We start from the raw sequence: 20,217 nt of genomic DNA, 5'->3' as shown, positions 1-20,217 counted from the left end.
CTCCAAGGACAGAATTTGAGTCTTCTCTGAGAATATGCTTTAAGAGGTAGAGTGGCCCCGAGTTAGCCAAGCTCTAGGCTAGTTAGCCTTCTGGGTCGGGCTTCTCCCAGGTCTGAACACAGGGCTCACTATACCTGCCTAAGGGGATTGGGGAGCCCCCTCCTCTCCTGCCACCGCTCTGGCCCAGCAGTGCCCACCGGGTAGCTCCACCGCAGCTGGGGGTCGGGGGGGGGGGGCCTGCGGGAGAGACCCAGGAGGGGGTGGGGTGCTGGGTAGTGGGGGTTTGGCTCTTCCCAGTGCTCTCGCCCTGCAGGAGAGATGGGGGCTCCAGCTGCGTGGGTCCCATCCGGAGCCACCGCTCTTGCCGCACGGAGGTAAGGTACAGCCCCTGGGGGTGGAGGACAGCTCCCCAGACCCCCTCCGCGGCTGACATACTGGCCTTGGGAAGCCCCCCACCCGCGCACGTGGGTGCATGGCAGTCGCTTCCTCACCCCACCGCCTGAAACGATACTTTCGCCTCCTTACCCCAATCCCCCTGGAGGGGGCGCACGAGAGCCCTGGGGGGGCGGGGCGGGGGGAGCGGCCCCGCCTCCCCGAAGCTACAGCAGGGGTTGGGGGAACAGGGCCCGGCCTCCCCGGGGCCCAGCGGGACGGCGGACCCCAGTGGTGGACCCACAAGCCCCCTCCCTTGCCCCCTCCTCCCCACAGAGCTGCCCCGAGGGCTCCCGCGACTTCAGGGCGGAGCAGTGCGCGGAGTTCGACAGCCACGAGTTCCAGGGGCGGCGCTACAAGTGGCTGCCCTACTACGGGGGTAAGTGCGCCGTCCTTCGGGCGCCCCTGCTGCCTCACCCTGCGTTGTCCTACGCTGGGCCCCTTCTTTGGGGAATCTCTTTGCTACATTGACTTTGCATTTCGCAATTCTCACTACCATATTATGGTGCTCAATCGTTCAGTCCTGTCCCATTCTTTGCGGCCCCATGGACTGCTCTGCCCATGAAACTTTCGAGGCAAGAATACTGGAGTGGGCTGCTATTTCCTCCTATTTCAGGGAATCTTCCCGACCCAGGGATCCAAACCATCTCTCTTGCGTCTTCGGCATGGCAGGCGGATTCTTTACTGCCGAGCCACCTGGGAAGCCCTCACCATATTCTAGACGCGTTTTCAAATACATTTAAAGAAAAACCTCCAGTACTCCCAGCAGGGCACAACAGTGGTGACCGTTTTGAGGTTTTTCCATCCTTTCCCCCTGGGTATACAATGTTTCAGGCCAAGCTTTGGCCGGTTCTGGGCAGTTTTGAGCCTTCTTTTGTTTGGCCTGCTCCCTGAAGCCTTCCTCACTGGCAGGAGTCTCTGGGTGGGGTGCAGGGATGGGCTGAGGGGGTGGGGTTGAGACCAGTGCCCAAATTTGGGCAAACTGCAGGCTGGGCTGCCTGGGGGCTTGGTGTGGCAAGAGCTCATTTACTCAGAATCTCTGGGGCTGGATGCCATGCTCTGGGTAACTTTGAGGAGGGTGTAGGTCATTAAGTTTTAGAGTGCTACAGTTCAAGAAAGAACAAAAATCACTAATATGGTGTAATTAAAACATTTTCGATGAGTCAGATATGCTGTAGGCTAATCCTTCCCAGTATGAGTTTTCACTGCTCGCTGTAGATGACTCCTGGAAACTCTCTGGCACTCTGGATTCCAAATCAGTGAACATTTTATGTCTTGTGTGTGCTGTGGGCTGGGGGAAGGGTCTTGGCTAGAGGTGGAGGCCCCAGTGGGGTAGTTTGCGTTCATTGCTCCTCTTGGATCCTAAGGTGAGGGTATGTTGAAGATAATTTGCTAAGAACCGACTCATTGGAAAAGACTCTGATGCTGGGAAAGATTGAAGGCAGGAGAAGGGGGCAACAGAGGACGAAATGGTTGGATGGCATCACCAACTCAATGGACATGAGTTTGGGCAAACTCCAGGAGATGGTGAAGGACTGGGAAGCCTGGAGTGTTGCAGTCTGCGGCATGGCAGAGTTGGACACAACTTAGCAACTGAACAACAGCAAAATATTACAGAAAAATTAGAACAGAGGAAAGTTTAAAAAGGGTTGCCGAGGGATGCCTTCTTTGTGGTGGAGGTGATTACAATCCTGTTAGCACTCCTGGGCTATTCAAATAGATAAATATAAAAACTGAAACAAGAAAATGACTGTAACCCACCTTTTTCATAGGATTGCTGCTAGCATTTCTTTCTAGCTCCTTTCACATTACTTTCTCTCTCTGTTTATGTATTTGTGATTGTTACATGGTATCACTTTGCATTCTATTATAAACATCTCCCCACATTACTGGTTGGTCTTCATAATCACAGTTCTTAATAGCACAGTCCACAGGTGTAATAATCTAGTTATAGTAATTAAAAAGTAGCTGATAGAATATTATAAATAGTAATGCTGAGATAGACCTCTTCAAGTGTCTAGCTTTTTCCTAATTCTAGAATTTTTCCTCGACTTAATTCCCAGAGATGTGTCCACTTCATGGAGAAGATCCTTTCCCCCTGTGACGGTGGTGGGATTTTGAGCCACCGGGGGTGTGATGGTGTAGGGCTTCCTCTGTGTGTGTGTGTGTGTGTGCACACATGTGTGCCTGTTTCTGGCCCCTGCCCACACTTCGCTGTTGCTCACACAGGTCTTGAACCTCACGCAGCCTCTCAACTTCCCCCTCTTGCTTTCCGCAGCCCCCAACAAGTGTGAGCTGAACTGCATCCCCAAGGGGGAGAGTTTTTACTACAAGCACAAGGAGGCCGTTGTAGACGGGACACCCTGTGAACCTGGCAGACGGGACATCTGTGTGGATGGCAGCTGCAGGGTGAGTTGTCCCCACCACCCCCACCAGCTGGTTTGGGGCTCATTGCGGGATATCCACCTGGCCCCCTACCAGAGGCTCTCCTGACCGTGATGCCTTCTCAAGACTAGCTTCTAAGGTGCCTTGCATCGCCGATGTCCTGCGGCCCTCTTACCTTTGCCCTTTGAAAACTCAACAATAAGAGGAAGCCTCTGGGTGGCAAGTTAGTAAAAGTAAAAGTGACTTAAGGGGGAAAAAAAGCCATTGAGGGAGGGGCTGGCTGGCTGCAGGGGCCTGGCTGATGCTCTGGAAAATCTCTCCTCGCTTGGCTTTCTTCCCCTCTGGGTCTGCTGAGGGTTGGCGAGTTCTTCTGGTGAGCTGTGAAGATGGCCCAGTGGCCCCAGGCTTCCGTCGTCACAGTCTGGCCACCCCCTGGGGCAGGGGCGCTGTTCCCAGAAGTGCCAACAACCCGGGCTTGCCTCTGGCTTGCCCTCACCTGGGGCTCCCCCGAACGCCTTGAGCAAAGCGCACAGCCTGCTGACCGGCCCGACGCTACTGCCCGGAAGCCATGTCCACACGCTGTGGGAGAGAGGTGGCTTCCGAAGAAAAATGAGGTGTCGTTGCCGGAGAAGGGGGTGCGGGCACCGTGCAGGCAGAAGAGGTAGATGATCAGCTACCGGCCAGGTTCAAGGCTAACTTGGCCCCCCTGGCCAGCGAATGATTACTGCACCTCCTGGACTGGCTGGGTGGCAGGGTTCCAGTCCGGGTGTGATCGTGACCCCCCCCCCCCCCCCGGGGTCTCTCGCGTCTCCTCTCACCTCCGCCTGGCAGGTCGTCGGCTGTGACCACCACCTGGACTCGTCGAAGGTGGAGGACAAGTGTCTGCGGTGCGGGGGTGACGGCACGACCTGCTACCCCGTCACGGGCGTCTTTGAGGCCAATGACCTCAGCAGAGGTGCGATCCTTGTGGGGTCTGCAGACGGTTCAGACCGGGGTCTGTCGCATGCCCCTTCCCTGGCATCTTGCTCGCTGGCACAGCACCGAGATGGTGTGATCTGGTACTCAGGTCGTGAAGACCTCAGGGTGGAGGCCAGACCCTTGCCCAGGAGCCTGTGGGCTCATGCTAGGATCTCCGCCCACTTATCCAGTGATGCCTGGGTGTGTCCTCCCCTTCCCCCCATCGTCCCCATCTGTCCCCTCCATTCCCCTCCCCTCCCATCAGTTTGGGTGCTGGACCCGTCCATCCTCTGTGCAGGCATTTCCTCCTTCAGAAACACTCTTTCCCAAGCCCCCGGCCCTGCTGTGTCCCACTTGGCGACCCCACCTGTGGGGCTGGGCACTGGGCAGCCTCAGGGCCAACTCCTCCTTGTGGCTGGTGGTCCCAGAATGTCTCTGCCCCTCAGGCTACAACCAGATCCTCATCGTCCCCATGGGGGCCACCAGCATCCGCATCGAGGAAGCGGCCGCCAGCAGGAACTTTCTGGGTGAGGACAGTTTTGGGGTCTGAGGTGGGGCCGTCACCGTGGCAGGGAGGTGGGTCCTGCCTTGGCAGCTGACTGGAGTGCTCCCCCGGCACAGCGGTGAAGAGCATACGTGGCGAATACTACCTCAATGGACACTGGACCATCGAGGGTGCCCGCGCCCTGCCCGTGGCCAGCACCCTCCTGCACTATGAGCGGGGAGCTGAAGGCGACCTGGCGCCCGAGCGGCTCCATGCCCGCGGCCCCACCTCAGAGCCCCTGGTCATTGAGGTGAGGGGGGGGTGAGCACCTGGCCCCCAAGAGGCTGGCAGGAGGGCTTCGGGGTGAGCAGGGGCGGCCCCCTGGCGTCCAGCCTCAATGGGGACCCTCCTGCACAGCTCATCAGCCAGGAGCCCAACCCAGGCGTGCACTTCGAGTACCACCTGCCCCTGGGTGCCCCACAGCCCAGCTTCAGCTGGAGCCATGGCTCGTGGGGCGACTGCAGCGCTGAATGTGGTGGAGGTGAGGGCAGTGGCCTGGGTTGGGGGTGGCGCGTGGCTGTGTGCAGGGTTCGGCTCTCTCCTGCAGGCGCTCCAGCCGTGGGAGGGAGGTGGACAAGTAGATGCAACATCTGCATGTCACGGGGGGCCCCCTTGGGGAAACCCAGGAGTGGGGGGACTCGACAAAGAGCCCCTACCTTAGCTAAGCGAACCAGAGGGCTTCCTGGAGGCAGTGGCATCTCCTAGGACATGGTATTCCTTTGGCAGCAGAGGGTGGGCCTGGAGGCAGTGACCAGGTGTCAGAGAGGGGCTCCGTCACCCACAGAGAAAGCTCTCTGAGCTCAGATGTGGTGATGGCCACCTACCCAGGGGGGTTACTGAGCCTCAAGCAAGGTGACACTCAGGATGTGTCCAGAAGGGAGCCTGGCCCAGAGAATGCATTGGGTGAATGTGGACTGACCAGCTGCCTGCTGTGGCCGGGCCTCTGCAGGTCAGCAGACCCGCCAGGTGTTCTGCACCATGGATAATGAGGTCTACCCTGAGCACCTGTGCCAGCCCCAGTCGAGGCCAGCTGACCGCCGCCCCTGCAGCCTGCAGCCCTGCCTGCACACCAAGCGGTGAGGCCCTGCCCGCCCCTCTGCCCAGGCAGGGCCCAAGCTCTTCGGTGGGAAGAAGGTGGAGGCCCTGAGCTGCTTTAGGTGTTGGGAAAAGCAGGAGGCTGGGGGGCTCCTGATAGCTGCAGCTGGGTGGGGAGGAGGCAGTGGGGGGCCTGAGTGTGAGACCCTGAGTGGTTCTGTCCACCCTTGTGAGCCCACACAGTGCCCAGAATGTCCAGGCTAATGGCAGGGGGGTGGGCGGTGGTGTGGGTACCAGAGGCCCCATTGGTGTGAGCTGGCAGGAAATTGGCAGATGCCAAGGAGTAGACCAGGGCTTGGGCCCAGGGGCCTGAGGGCATTGGCGATGCCTTTGTTTGTGCACCAAGGACCTCTTACCTGCACCGGCCCAGAGCGTGGCACCTTGCTGGGGCCCAGCGTGTGTGCAGGAGCAGGTAATCCTCGGGCCACTGGCTCCCTGCAGGGCTGTGCCGTCTTCCACCTGGTGGCCTTGGTGGCAGGCAGCTGGTCTCTTGGGATGGTGGTAGGCTTGGCTTTGCATGTGCGGTGGGGGTGGTCCTGTCGTCCAGGTCCTGGGACCCAGGGCCGGGAAGGGCCGCTGCACATGTGGGTGAGCATGTCCCCTCAGGGAGATGCCCCCCTCCGCTGAGGTCAGACCTGGAGGGAGTGGAGTCTGGCTGGGGTGATGGTGACCTGGTGAAAAGGAGAAAGGGGTCTATGTGAGGACAGGAGCCCTGGGAGGGAGGCAGCCAGGCTCCGTGTTTATAGGGACCCGGGCACAGTGGTGGGAATGGTGAGCAGGGCTGGACCTAGGCCTTTGGGCAGGGCTCTCTGCCCCTCACCTGGACAGCCCGATGCTTGGAGGATGGGCTGGGGAGGGGGATCCCCATTCCGCTCCTGGGCACTGCCCCCCTGGGCCTGGACCTCAGACCCAGCTGCAGGGCCCACCTCAGTGCGCTTCTGCTCCCCACCAGCTGGAAGACGGGGCCCTGGACACTCTGTTCGGCCTCCTGTGGGGGCGGGTCCCAGTCCCGCTCCGTCTACTGCGTCTCATCTGATGGGGCCAGTGCCCAGGAGGCTGCCGAGGACGCTGAGTGCGAGGGTCTGCCTGAGAAGCCCCCGGGCACGCGGGCCTGCAACCTGCAGCGCTGTGCAGGCTGGAGCGTGGAGCCCTGGAGTGAGGTGAGCCCGGCCCCTCTGGGACGGGGTGGTGGGCCTGGGCAGCTGCCGGCAACTCTGAAAGGCTTGTCATCCTCAGGGGAAGCAGCTCCTGGGAGAGAAGGGACCTGCCAGGTGGTCCCGGAGGCTGTGGTCAAGGCTGGGGCTAGGAGCAGGGGCTTGGATCCCTGCTCCAGCGCTATTCCTCCTTCTCGAGGGTCCAGGGCGGGTGGGAAAGGAGCCGGGCACGTTGTTTGGGGCCGAGGGAGGGGCTGGGGCTGCTGGTCACTGCTTCCGGCCAGCTACGTGTATAGCAGTTGCAAATAAAGGAAAACGCACTTCAGCCCGGTGTCCGCCACCATGGTTCAGGCTGTGTGACCTCAGGAGGGTGACTTGGCCTCTCTGGGCCTGGGGCCACAGAGCGCTGTCTGCCCTCCATGCCAGGCTGGTGGGCCCCCAGCTGGGCAAGGACCAGCTCGCGCTGACAGCCCGGTCCTCACAGTGCTCTGTCAGCTGCGGTGCAGGGGTCCGGAGGCGGAGCGTCACCTGCCGGGGTGACGAGGGGTCTCTGCTCCACGCCACGGCCTGCTCCTTGGAGGACCGTCCCCCACTCACTGAGCCCTGTGTGCACGATGACTGTCCCCGCCTCAGTGACCAGGCCTGGCACGTGGGCGCCTGGGGTCTAGTGAGTACTGCCCCTCCCCCCTCCCTCCTCCCCCACTGTTGAGTCCTGGTCCCTGGGCATCATCCCCTCTTCCTTCCCCCTCCCTCCCTCCCTCCCTCTTCCTTCCCCCTCCCTCCCTCCCTCCCTCTTCCTTCCCCCTCCCTCCCTCTTCCTTCCCCCTCCCTCCCTCCCTCTTCCTTCCCCCTCCCTCCCTCCCTCTTCCTTCCCCCTCCTTCCCTCCCTCTTCCTTCCCCCTCCTTCCCTCCCTCTTCCTTCCCCCTCCTTCCCTCCCTCTTCCTTCCCCCTCCTTCCCTCCCTCTTCCTTCCCCCTCCTTCCCTCCCTCTTCCTTCCCCCTCCTTCCCTCCCTCTTCCTTCCCCCTCCCCTCCTCCCCTTTCCCACTGTCCAGTCCTGGACCCTGGGTCTGACTATAGGACTCAGGCATCTCCCCTTCCCCCTGCCTTATGGGCACCCCCCAGCCTTAGGGTCTCTCCCCCCATGCAGTGTGTTCTCTCTCTCACTCCCTTCCTGGGGTCCTCAGTGCTCCAAGAGCTGCAGCTCGGGCACTCGGAGGCGCCAGGTGGTCTGTGCCCTTGGGCCCCCCGGCCACTGCGGGAGCCTGCAGCCATCCAAGCCCCCGGCCGTGGAGGCCTGCAACACGCAGCCCTGCGATCTCCCTCCAGGTAAGCACGGGGAGGGGCAGCTGGAGCCCGGCCCGGCCTCTAGCCCTGCCGGCAACCTGGCCAGCACCTCCTGCCCCTGCGCCTGTGCCCTCAGCCCCCTGGACCACCCTCCTCTCAGGTCTCCGTGTGTAAGGCCTTTGCCGTCCGCAAAGGCCAGCTCTTGGCAGCCTCACCGGTCAGCCGTGTGGCCCCCCGGGAGGCAGCACCTCTCCGTCACCCCCCAGAGCTCTCTGTGACTGCTGGCACACTTAGGCACTGCAATGGTTGTGCGTGGCTTGTTAGGCCTACTAGCTACAAGCTTCTCGAGGGCCAGGCCCGCTTCCTTTTTCCTGTTATGTCGTTCATTTCCTCAGTCGTGTCTGACTCTTTGTGACCCCATGGACTGCAGCACACCAATCTTCCCTGTCTTTCACCATCTCCCGGAGCTTGCTCAAACTCATCTCCATTGAGTCAGTGATACCATCCAACCATCTCGCCCTCTGTTGTCCCCTTCTCCTCCTGCCTTCAATCTTTTCCAGCATCAGGGTCTTTTCTAACGAGTCAGCTCTTCCCATCAGGTGGCCAAAGTATTGGAGCTTCAGTCTCAGCATCAGTTCCTCTAATGAGTATTCAGGACTGATTTCTTTTAGGACTGACTGGTTTAATCTCCTTGCAGTCCAAGGGACTTTCAAGAATCTTTTCCAATACCACAGTTCAAAAGCATCAATTCTTCAGCACTCAGCCTTCTTTATGATCCAACTCTCACATCTGTACATGACTACTGGAAAAACCATAGCTTTGACTATACAGACTTTTGTCGGCAAAGTGATGTCTTTGCTTCTTAATATGCTGTCTAGGTTGGTCATAACTTTTCTTCCAAGGAGCAAGTGTCTTTTAATTTCATGGGTGTAGTCACTGTCCACAATGCTTTTGGAGCCCAAGAAAAGAACGCCTGTCACAATTTCCATTGTTTCCACATCTATTTACCATGAAGTGAAGGGACTGGATGCCATTATCTTCGTTTTTTGAATGTTGAAGTTTAAGCCATTTTTCACTCTCCTCTCGCACCTTTATCAACAGGCTCTTTAGTTCCTCTTTGCTTTCAGCTATTAGGGTGGTGTCACCTGCATATCTGAGGTTATTGATATTTCTCCCGGCAATCTTGATTCCAGATTGTGCTTCATCCAGCCCGGCATTTAGCCTGATGCACTCTGCATGTAAGTTAAATAAGCAGGGTGACAATATACAGCCTTGATGTGCTCCTTTCCTGATTTTGAGCCAGTCTGTTCCATGTCTGGTTCTAACTGTTGCTTCTTGACCCGCATACAATTTTCTCAGGAGTGAGGGAAGGTGGCCTGATACTCCCATCTCTTGAAGAATTTTCCACAGTTTGTTGTGATCCACACAGTCAGAAGCTTTAGCATAGGCAATGAAGCAGAAGTAGATGTTTTTCTGGAATCCTCTTGCTTTCTCTGTGATCCAGCAGATGTTGGCATTTTAATCTAGGTTCCTCTGTCTTTTCTAAATCCACCTTGTACATCTGGAAGTTCTTGGTTCACATACTGTTGAAGCCTAGCTTGGATTTTGAGTGTTACCTTGCTAGCATGTGAAATGAGTGCAATTGTGCAGTAATTTGAACATTGTTTGGCATTGCTTTTCTTTGGGATTGGAATGAAAATTGACCTTTTCAGTCCTGTGGCCACTGCTGAGTTTTCCAAATTTGCTGGCATATTGAGTGTAGCACTTTCACAGCATCATCTTTTACGATTTGAAAGAGCTCAACTAGAATTCCATCACCTCCACTAGCTTTGTTTGTAGTGATGCTTTCTAAGGCCCACTTGACTTCACATTCCACGATGTCTGGCTCTAGGTGAGTGACCACACCATCGTGGTTATCTGGGTCATGAAGATGTTTTTGTTTGTATAGTTCTTTGTATTCTTGCCACCTCTTCTTAATATCTTCTGCTTCTGTTAGGTCCATATCATTTCTGTCCTTTATTATGCCCATCTTTGCATGAAATGTTCCCTTGGTATCTACAATTTTCTTGAAGAGATCGCTAGTGTTTCCCATTCTATTGTTTTCCTCTATTTCTTTGCATTGATCACTGAGGAAGTCTTTCTTATCTCTCCTTGCTATTCTTTGGAACTATTCTTGCTGTTCTTTCTTCCTGTTTATAGCCCCACGGAACCTAGCTGGCACATGGTCGGTCCTCAGTAAATGTTTGTTGAAGGACTGAGTGCAGAGAGGAAGACAGTCCAGGAGAGATGTCCTTCACATTGCCTCTGCCTTCCCGACTCCCTTCTCCCCCCCATCCTCACTGGGAAAGAAGGTGTCCCAGTCGTGAGGAGCTGTAGGACAAGGGGCACACAGGCCATCAGGTTACTTGGTTTGAGGAAGTGTTATTGGGGGAAGGTGTTGGCTGGGGCTGCACAGGGGTGGCCGGGGGAGTGGCCTTCTGGGACTGCAAACAGGTGTGTTTGGCCCTGACGTGCCAATGACGGGGAAATGGTAGGATGCCAGTGGAGGCACGTGGCAAGGTGGCCAAGAACCCGTGGCCCAGAGTCAATGGCTGCTGCTGCTAAGTCGCTTCAGTCGTGTCTGACTCTGTGTGACCCCATAGACAGCAGCGCACCAGGCTCCCCCGTCCCTGGAATCTCCAGGCAAGAGCACTGGGGTGGGTTGCCATTTCCTTCTCCAATGCATGAAAGTGAAAAGTGAAAGTGAAGTCGCTCAGTCGTGTCCGACTCTTAGCAACCCCATGGCCTGCAGCCCACCAGGCTCCTCCGTCCAGGGGATTCTCCAGGCAAGAGTACTGGAGTGGGGAGCCACTGCCTTCTCCGGAGTCAATGGCTAACTGGGTTCAAATCTCCCCTCCATTGCTGACCAGGCGTGTGACCCTGGGCAAGGGTCTCTCCTCTGTCATCCTCTGCTGGCCCAGCTGTGCAGTAGGGTTAAGGAGACTAACTTTCCAGGCTTGTGGTGATCTCTTGGCATACTGCTGCACACACAACACTCCATAAATGAAGTTGTTGTTCAGTCGCTTAGTTGTGGACTACTATTTGCAGCCTCATGGACTGCAGCGTGCCAGGCTTCCCTGTCCTTCACCATTTCCCATAGTTTGCTCAAATTCATGTCCATTGAGTCGGTGATGTTATTCAACTATCTTATCCTCTGTTGTCCCCTTCTCCTCCTGCCTTCAGTCTTTCTCAGTATCAGGGTCTTTTCCAATGAGTCGGCTCTTTGCATCAGGTGGCCAAAGTATTCAGCTTCAGCATCAGTCCTTCCAATGAATATTCAGGGTTGGTTTCCTTTGGGATTAACTGGTTGATCTCCTTGCAGTCCAGGGGACTCTCAAGAGTCTTCTCCGACACCACAGTTGAAAAGCGTCAATTCTTCGGCGCTCAGCTTCCTTTATGGTCCCGCGCTCACATCCATATGGAGGGTGGGTAGCAGTCGTGGTGAGGCCCTGTGGGCCTGGGCTGGGCTCGGGCCTAGCCTTCGGGCTGCACGTGCAGGAGGTTCCTCAGCCCTTACAAGTCCAGCTCCCTCGAGCCACTCGGTGTCCCCGGACCCTGGACACCTTTCTGGGAGAGGTGGCCCGAAGCCTGCCCCAAAGAGGCATTGACTCGGAAAGGAAGGAAACGAAAGGAGAGCTTCAGGCCAGGGTGAGTTGTGAAAGAAAGAAACCTGCATTGCTATTTTCATAATTATAGAAATAATGTGTGTTCATTGTGGAACGTTTGGCTAAATTAGAAATGTAGTATATATAGAGAAACTTAAATTGGCCTTTATCCCAGCGGTTACTGGATAAATCTTTAGTGTGTTTCCTTGTAATGTATCTGTGATTTCTGTATCTGCTTCCCCCCCCCCCCCACCCCCGTGACGTTTGGTGTGTGAACATTTTCATCCTGTGATTTCTAGGGGCTCCGCAGAAGTCCACTTGTGGGTGAGAATTTAGAATTTGTGTGTTTCCTGCTGTTTCGGATACTTCAGTGCTTTAGTGCTTACTGGCCAGTGCCCTGGAGGAAGGCCTGAGTGTCCAAAGAGGGCTCCCCCTGAGGGGCGGGCGTCTGAGAGCCAACACGCTGGACAGTTCTGCTTCCCCCTCTTTCTAGAGCAGCACACGCCAGTAGAAATAAGCCCACATGTCATGAAAAATTTTCTAAGAGCCACGTTTTAGAAAGTAAAAAGAAACGAGTGAATCTGCATTTATAATATGTTTTATTTAACCCAATAAAATATTTTTAGCCTGGAATGAATATAAAAATTGTAGGATATTTTATATTCTTTTTTTCACCAGATTTTTTTTTTTTTAATCTTGCAAGTCCACTGTATAGTTTACACTTACGGCTCATCTCAGTTCAGATGCTGGAATCCCACTGGTGTACTCGGTCTCAATTTCGAGGTCATGAGATATCCAGCTGAAAAAGCAGACTCACCTACCCAACTTGTCCCAGACATACTGAAGCATCTTCTGATAAATGAATTAAGTGTCAGTGTTTAAACTGTAAATTTAATTCTGATTCAACAAAATTTGAAACTCAGTTTCTCGGTCACTCTGGCCCCATCTCCAGTGCTCAGTAACTGTGAGACCAGTCAGGAGCCAGGACTGGCACTGGCCCAGGGTGGGGTTGGGGGTTGTGACAGGTCTCTTCGGGGGGTGCTCTTAAGGCTGGGAGGATGCTGAGGGCCTCTGGCTATGGCTCACATTTGTCTGATAGGCTCAGGGGAGCCGTTGAAAGTTTAGGGGCTTGAAGTGATGCCGTGAAAGATGGTTAGGACATTTGGTGCCTGCATGAGGGTCAGGCTGAAGTGGGGAGAGTGGGAGCAGGCTGCAGACGCTCAGAGTTTGAGGAATGGAGGGGTGGGCACTGGTCGGCACAGCCTGAAGCCCCTGGTGTGTGGGAAGGGACCCCAGACTCGGAGTTAAAGCCTGAGATGTTGGCAGAAGAAAGTCATAGGAGTCCTCACGTGTAACAGAGGCAGGATGGGCTTGGTGGAAAGCTGCCTTCCCAGCCACAGAGGGACAGCCGGAATTCCCAGGCTGGCTGGGGACCGTGAACCCACAGCCAAATGTAAACAGGAGACCAGAACCAGGGAGAGAATTTGAATCAACCTTGTCTGAGCTTTTGGCCCAGGTGGGACGGGCAGTACATGGAAAACAAAGATTTGACCACATATCTACCAGAATCTTCCAACTCTATTATTTTTAAAAGTTCCCTGGGACTGGCGAGATGTAGTCCCTATGGAGATGGACTTTTCTATTATTTTTTTTGGTAACTTTGTTCCACTATGTAGTGATATGTTTATTGTGGAAAATTTGAAAAACACTAACAAATAGAAGGAAGCACCCCCGTCACCTAGCCCCCTGGCAGAACACACACACAGAGCATGCAGAGCCTTTCACTGTGAGCATTTCGGGGTTTTTATTTATTTTATTCGAGTAGAGTTGATTTCCAATACAGTGTTAGTTTCTGCTGTACAGCAAAGTGATTCAGTTTTTTTAATATACACACATACACATACTCATTCTTTTTTGTATTCTTTTCTCTTTTGCTTCTCTGGTGGCTCAGCGGTAAAGAACCGCCTGCAATACAGGAGTTGCAGGAGACACGGGTTCAATCCCCTGGAGAAGGGCATGGCTCCAGTCTTCTTGCCTGGAGAATCCCACGGACAGAGGAGCCTGGCGGGCTCTAGTCCATGGGGTCACACAGAGTTGGACGTGACTGAAGCGACTTAGCACGCGTGGTCCATCGCAGGATGCTGCATACAGTTCCCTGTGCGATGTGGTAGGCCCGTGTTGTTTATCCATTCTCTATGTAGTAGTTGGCATCTGCCAACCCCGCACTCCCACCCTGCCCTTGGCAACCATAGCTCTGTTCTCTGTGCTGGTGAGTCTGCTTTGTAGTCACTGTGAGCATTTTGGCCATATCGTGCTAGTATTATTTTGGGCATCATTTTTAAAAACTCCTGTTGTCTTCATTTTCTCTACAGCCTTTTGCATTTTTTCTGTAACATTTTGTGATGAAAAATCTTTTTAAAAACCTTATTGAGGTTAATTATCATACACCATAAAATTCACCTATTCTAACGGTACAGTTCGTGATATTGAGTAAGTTTGCCAAGTTGGACAAGAGACGCGGAGAAACTTGAACACACAGGAAAGATGAAGAGCTGTGTGGCAAGCAGTCATGTGCCCACCATCAAGTTCTACAATTACTATTTTGTTGTAATTACACTTTCATCATCTACTCTCTGTCTCTTCATTTATCAATTCAGTTGTTTTTAATATGGAATTTTTTATTGAGGTGAAATTCAATCACACACAGTTAACCACTTTAATGTGTACAATGTGCTCTTATTTGTTCTCAAGGTTGTATGACCACCAGCTCTCTCAGTTCAGTTCAGTCACTCAGTCATGTCCAACTCTTTGTGACCCCATGGGCTGCAGCACGCCAGGCCTCCCTGTCCATCACCAACTCCCGGAGCTTCCTCAAACTCACGTCCATTGAGTCGGTGATGCCGTCCAACCATCTCATCCTCTGTCGTCCCCTTCTCCACCTGCCCTCAGTCTTTCTAGTTTCAAAAATTCTCACCACCCCATAAAAGTACTCTGTGCCCATCCATTAATCACTCCCCCATTAACCCTGATCCTCTTCGCTGGTAGCCAGATCGCTGTGTCTCTATGCCATTAACCCTGAGCCTCTTCGCTGGTAGCCAGATCGCTGTGTCTCTATGCCATTAACCCTGAGCCTCTTCGCTGGTAGCCGGATCGCTGTGTCTCTATGCCATTAACCCTGAGCCTCTTCGCTGGTAGCCGGATCGCTGTGTCTCTATGCCATTAACCCTGAGGCTCTTCGCTGGTAGCCGGATCGCTGTGTCTCTATGCTATTAACCCTGAGCCTCTTCGCTGGTAGCCGGATCGCTGTGTCTCTCTGGATTTGCCAGTGCTAGGTACATCCGGTGAAAGGAATAGTGTGCCTCTTGCATCTGGCTGCTTTCACCGAGCAGAATGTTTTTGAGGTTCGTCTAAGTCGTGGCATACATCAGGACTTCACTGCTTTTTATGGCTAAATTGCAGTCAGTCGTACGGATGTTCCCAGTTTGTTTATCCGCGTGTCTGTGGATGGATATTTGGGTTGTTTCCACCTTTTGGCTTTAGTGAATAATGATGCTATGAATATTCATGTAGAAGTTTCTGTGTGGGTGTCTATATTCAGTTCTCTTGGGTTTATACTTAGAAGTGGAGTTTCTGGGCTGTATGGTAACTGTGTAACTGTTTTGAGGGACTGCCAGGCTGGTTCCCCAGTGTCTCCACCATTCTTTATTCCCACCAGCAGTTGCGTGGGAACTCATCCATCCTCATCCTCATCCTCGCTGACCCTTGTGATCTCGGTCTTTCTAGTTAGAACCACGCTAGTACCTGTGAAGGGGCATCTCCTTGTGGCTCCGGTTTGCATTTCCTTAATGGCCGATGGTGTTGGGCATCTTTTCACGTGCTTATCGGCCATCCCTGTGTCTTCTTTGGAAAAGTCTTATATTCAAGTTCTTTGCCCATTTAAAAATTGGATTATGTTTTCCTCAATCCAATTAAACATTTTTGTGTTACCATTTTTTATGTTGTTGGGATCAAATGTAAATGCTCTCTTTACACGCAGCTTTTCTCTTTGCTGAACACTTGACACGGGCGTTTTCTATGTGACGAGAGACTCTTTTGAAACCTGGGAAGGGTGTTGACAAGAACACAAGCTTGCTGCTCTTCACTTCTGCTCTCCTGGGTTTCCCGGGTCCTTCCTGAGCGGTGGGGTGGGAGCAGATGTTGGTGGGGGGGTGGCCATCCCCCTGTGCCCTGACGCTCCCGCTCCTGCAGAGGTCCCCAGCATGCCGGAAGTGCACACCAGCCCCAGGGACCCCCGGATGTCTTTGGGCCCACGGGAGGCCTCTGCCTCAGGTGAGAAGCTTGGTGAAAGCCCCCAACCCCGGGGGCCCTTGGGATGGACGTTGAGGGTGGGGGGGCAAGTGGTTGTGGAGGAAGGGATGTGGAGAGGAAGGTCTGACATGGACAAAGACGGAGGGTGAGGAGTCAAACAGAGACATCATGGATCTTTTGTTTCCTCCTCTTTCTAGGTTTCAGAGACCAGTGGTGGGCACTCCAGGAGGAGCCCTCAGCACGGGGTAACCCCAGAGGAGACCAGAGCCCACTCCTGTCAGCCCCGGGCCCCGCCCCATCTCTGTACCTCTCCTCATACCAGCAGCCTCTGCGGCCGGGCTCGGGGCCCCGCGACTGCAGACTGAGCTCCCACGGGTGCTGCCCTGATGGCCACACTGTGTCCCTTGGGCCACAGTGGCAAGGCTGCCCTGGGGCGGCCTCGTGTCAGCAGAGCAGGTGGGTGCCTCTTGCCCCTCCCCAGGTCAGAGAGGGAAGGTGTGTCTTCTGCGGGGTGTCTGATGGGCAGGCAGGGCAGTGTCTTTGCTCAGAGCAGGTAGGGTAGGTTAGCAGAGCTCAGGAGCGGGACTCCAGGGCTGTTGTGTCTGAGCTGCCCAGTCTGGGCAGAACTGGGGACTTGGCTTCTTTGCGCTGATCTCCCTAACCTGCTGGGTTAGGGAAAAAAGCCCCCCGCTCTCTCTGCAGAGGTCAGCCTGTTGAGATATAGCCTGAGGCTTGGAGAAGGCAAGTAGGGTATGAATTCTAGCTCTGTGATCCAAATCAGGCTCCTGCTCTCTCGGGTTGGAGTGCTAAGGGCCACGATTCTGGAGTCAGCAGCTTGGGGGTGAGTCTCAACTCAGCCAGCAACACAGCTGTGTGACTTGGGGCAAGTTACTTAACCTCTCTGATCCTGCTTTCTCTGCTGAGGATGGGGAACAGTGACAGCCACTGCCTGGGGCCACTGTGAGGATGGACCAAATCACGTGGTGCCTGGCCCACAGGGGCTTCGATACATTCCTTCCTTCGCCTTCCTTCCCACCTGCTGGTTGGTGGAGGGGAAGTAAGCCCTGGGCTCCTTTGACCCCTTCTGCTGCCCCACCTCCCAGCTGCCTCCATTCTGTAAAACCTCCCTGGGAACCTGGTGTCTGGGGAGCTCAGGTGACTTTCCACCTTCTTGGTTTTGTGGTGGGATGTGTGAGTTGAGGATCTGTTGATTATTAAGAGTTTAGCTCTGCTTATTGTCTTCATGTTGCCCTCCCTGGCAGCCCCTACGTGGTGAGTGAACGTGGTGGAGACTGGGGTTTGCCACATGGTTCGCCCTGCACATAAGGGCCCCCCGTCTCTCCACTTGGATCCTCACCTGATCAAGCCCCCTGGCTCAGGGAGCCTCAGAGCTTGGATCCTGGGGTGCTGGAACTCAGGGTCCCTGGTGGGGCAGGGGTCAGGGCTGTGATGTCTTTCCAGGTTCGGGTGCTGCCCTGATGGGGTGACTGTGGCCAAGGGGCCTCATCAGGCGGGCTGCACGAGCTCTTACGGACGCGACAACGCTGGGGGCAGGCCAGGATCGAAAGCAGCGGCCTCCACAGTGAGTGTCTGCTCACCCCAGGGCCACGAGTCCAGCCCGGAAGCCTGCTCAGTGCTGCTGTGACGTGGCCTCATGGCAGCTTTGACCTTGAGGAGGGAGGTCCCTGAAGCTTGCTGGCCTGTCTTGTCCTCTCGAAAGCACAGGTTTCCGTGATGGGCCCTGTCTGAAAGACCCGGGCCCTTCTCCGGGATGTGATCTCCAGGGCTGGGGTTCTGCTCAATGGGGTCATAGTTCTGTCCCTCTCTCTTCCTGCCATCCTCCCCCCAGCAGCCTAGAGTCCTCCTACCAAGAGCCAGACCTCCATATAACTTCCCAATCCTGGGCTCTCTCCCCAGGTCCCCAATGCCCACTGGCCCCAGGCCCAGCAGAATGAGCCCAGCGAGTGCCGGGGCTCCCAGTTCGGCTGCTGCTATGACCACGTGGCCTCTGCAGTGGGTCCTCTGGGGGAAGGCTGTGTGGGCCAGCCTAGCTCTGGTGAGTGGCCGATCCTCCTTGTCCTTATTGGTGGGAAGGCTCTCGTCCCACTCTGCTCACTGCCCCGCCCCCCAGAGCCCCCCGACTTCCTCCTGGCTGGCTTATCACTTGTTTCTTCTACCAATACTTCCTGGCACCTGCCAGTTCCTGGGCTGGAGAATGGTGCTGGATTATCCTGCCCGACAGGTCATCCTCGCCCCTGAGTTTGCACTCGTGGCCGCCTGGCTGCCTGTGGGAGCCGGGAGCGTGGTTGGTGGGGAGTCCACGGAGAAGGAAGACCTGTGCTGCCCCTTGGGGCTCAGCCCCCTCCAGAGGCAGTGGGGGGTGGTCAGGACTGGGATGGATGGGGTGGCCACCCTGCCTGAGATGCGTCTTGGAGGAAGGACCGTGAGGTGGGAGCACATGCCCACGTGGAGCTGCTAAGGACCGTCCCGGGGATGCCGGAAGCCAGGGGGCAGAGTCTGCAGGGAGCTGGGTGGGGGGTCTTTAAGTGGGGGGTCTGGAGGGTCACATCTGAGTGCGGAGAAGGATGGCTAGGCTGGGGGCTGGAGAAGGTTCTGAGCTGCTAAGGGGCCCCAGGAACAAGGGTGGGCCCCCTCCCTGGGCATCTTGGCAGCCTGTGGGGGCTCAGGGCTGGGGGTATTCCTTCTGCATGAAGCACGTCAAGGGTTGGCCCTGGGGCTGCTCTGTGTGCGCTGGGGGCCTGGGTCGGGTGGGGAGGAGCATGAGGGAGCCCGTCCAGGGAGGTCACAGCCCTGATCCTCTGCAGGGCTCCAGCTCTGGGGGTGCAGAACAGGCTGGTTCTGCTGGGGTCCCAGGGCAGTGAGCAGAGTCTGTCCCCAGAGTCAGTCAAGGCCCCGGCATTAGTGTGGATGTGCGCTGAAGCTGGGGAGGGCCTTGCTCCTGAGTCCCGGGCTGCGTTTGCAGCTTCCCTACTGGGTCCCGGTGACCTGCGTGCTTCCTGCCCCCCTCAGTGTACCCCGTGCGGTGCCTGCTGCCCAGTGCCCACGGCTCCTGCACCGACTGGGCTGCCCGCTGGTACTTCGTCCCCTCCGTGGGCCAGTGTAACCGCTTCTGGTATGGCGGCTGCCATGGCAATGCCAACAACTTTGCCTCGGAAGAGGAGTGTGTGAGTGCCTGCCGGGGACCCCAGCCCGGGGCCGGGGCCTCTGGCCAGAGCACCCATGGAGATGGTGGCGGCAGCGGTCCTGGGGGCCAGCAGGAGGCTAGCCAGCATGGGCCGGGGCCCGTGGTCCAGAGAGGACCCTTGCCGTCTGGTGGCCTCCGGTGGCAAGACCAAGAGCCTGGGCCGGGGGTGATGGACCACAGACAGGCCTTTGGAGAGGGGCCCTGGGGCCAGGAGACTGGGCCCAGTCCCCCTGGACTGAGCGGAGATGCAGGACGACCAGCGCCTCCTTCCCGTGGCTCCTCCTACAGGTGAGGCCCCCCCTTCCCTAGGTGGGATGGGGATAGGGATGCAGGCAGGCCAGAGGCTGAGCCTTTTAGGGCTAAAACCCTGAAATCAGCTGGGCCTCCTTCCACCTTTCACCTGGAGTCTTCCAGCTGGAGGGCTTTGCTACCATCATTCCACAGGTGGGGAACCTCAGGCTTTGGAGACATGAGGCTTGCCCAGGGTCGGGTGGATGGTGGTGCCTGAATTTTCCAGCAGATCTTGCGGGTATGGTCCAGGGCCTGTCTAGTTGAAGCTTCAGAGCTTCATGACCTCTGGCAAGTCATCCAGCTTCCCGGAGCCTCAGTTTCTCGACCTGTAAGATGGTGATATGATCTCACAGGTTTAGTGTGGATCCCGGTCCTTGTCACTCTTTGTGTCATATTAATGAGAACTGGGAAGATTAAAAACAAAACTCTGAATTCCCGAGGGATCCGGCGTGCGTTTGGTTGCCCAGCTGCTTCTCTCCCATGCTGTCCATCCTGGGGCCCTGTGCCTAATCTGTGCTCATTTTTTTTTGCCTGTGCTAGTGTGGGGTTTTCTCTCTCTGCAGCGAGCAGGGTTTCCTCTCTGGTTCTGGGTCACGGGCTCTGGGCGTGCGGGCTTCAGTAGCTGTGGCTCAGGGACTTAGTTCCCCTTTGGCATGCGGGTTTCTCAGATCAGGGATTGAGCCTATGTCTCCTGCACTGGGAGGTGCTTCCTAGCCATGGGACCACCAGGGAGGTCCGTGTTCTGTGCTCTTACGGGAACAAGCTGAGGGCACAATGCCTGTGGGTATTTTGGGGGTGGGGAGGGGAGATTTTTGATTCCCCAGACATCTGGAGAGTGGCTTCCATGAGAAGTACCTCTGGTACCCATGACGGGGTACCATGCTTGCTGTGGGGACGCCCTGATGAAGGGATAGTC

General features: G+C 55.9%; 1 protein-coding gene across 7 annotated transcripts in view; it reads left to right on the top strand.

Annotated features, from left to right (window-relative positions):
• PAPLN (papilin, proteoglycan like sulfated glycoprotein) overlaps positions 1-20,217 on the top strand; it is a 52,224-nt gene that overhangs the window by 23,457 nt on the left and 8,550 nt on the right. For 6 of the 7 annotated variants that reach the window (XM_044924751.2, XM_044924753.2, XM_006055207.4 and 3 more), the window contains 17 exons: positions 314-374; positions 709-811; positions 2,711-2,841; positions 3,649-3,772; positions 4,221-4,301; positions 4,396-4,568; positions 4,676-4,799; positions 5,268-5,394; positions 5,760-5,825; positions 6,366-6,573; positions 7,052-7,234; positions 7,754-7,895; positions 15,746-15,826; positions 16,003-16,261; positions 17,267-17,387; positions 17,723-17,861; positions 18,836-19,298. In XM_044924751.2, coding sequence (XP_044780686.2) covers positions 314-374; positions 709-811; positions 2,711-2,841; positions 3,649-3,772; positions 4,221-4,301; positions 4,396-4,568; positions 4,676-4,799; positions 5,268-5,394; positions 5,760-5,825; positions 6,366-6,573; positions 7,052-7,234; positions 7,754-7,895; positions 15,746-15,826; positions 16,003-16,261; positions 17,267-17,387; positions 17,723-17,861; positions 18,836-19,298 — 2,586 coding nt within the window. The remainder of the gene's footprint in view (positions 1-313; positions 375-708; positions 812-2,710; positions 2,842-3,648; positions 3,773-4,220; positions 4,302-4,395; positions 4,569-4,675; positions 4,800-5,267; positions 5,395-5,759; positions 5,826-6,365; positions 6,574-7,051; positions 7,235-7,753; positions 7,896-15,745; positions 15,827-16,002; positions 16,262-17,266; positions 17,388-17,722; positions 17,862-18,835; positions 19,299-20,217) is intronic. The other variant, XM_044924752.2, reaches the window with a different exon arrangement.

This window comes from Bubalus bubalis, chromosome 11 (assembly GCF_019923935.1).
Source record: "Bubalus bubalis isolate 160015118507 breed Murrah chromosome 11, NDDB_SH_1, whole genome shotgun sequence".
Lineage (NCBI taxonomy): Eukaryota > Metazoa > Chordata > Mammalia > Artiodactyla > Bovidae > Bubalus > Bubalus bubalis.
This window is presented reverse-complemented; position numbering and strand designations above follow the sequence as displayed.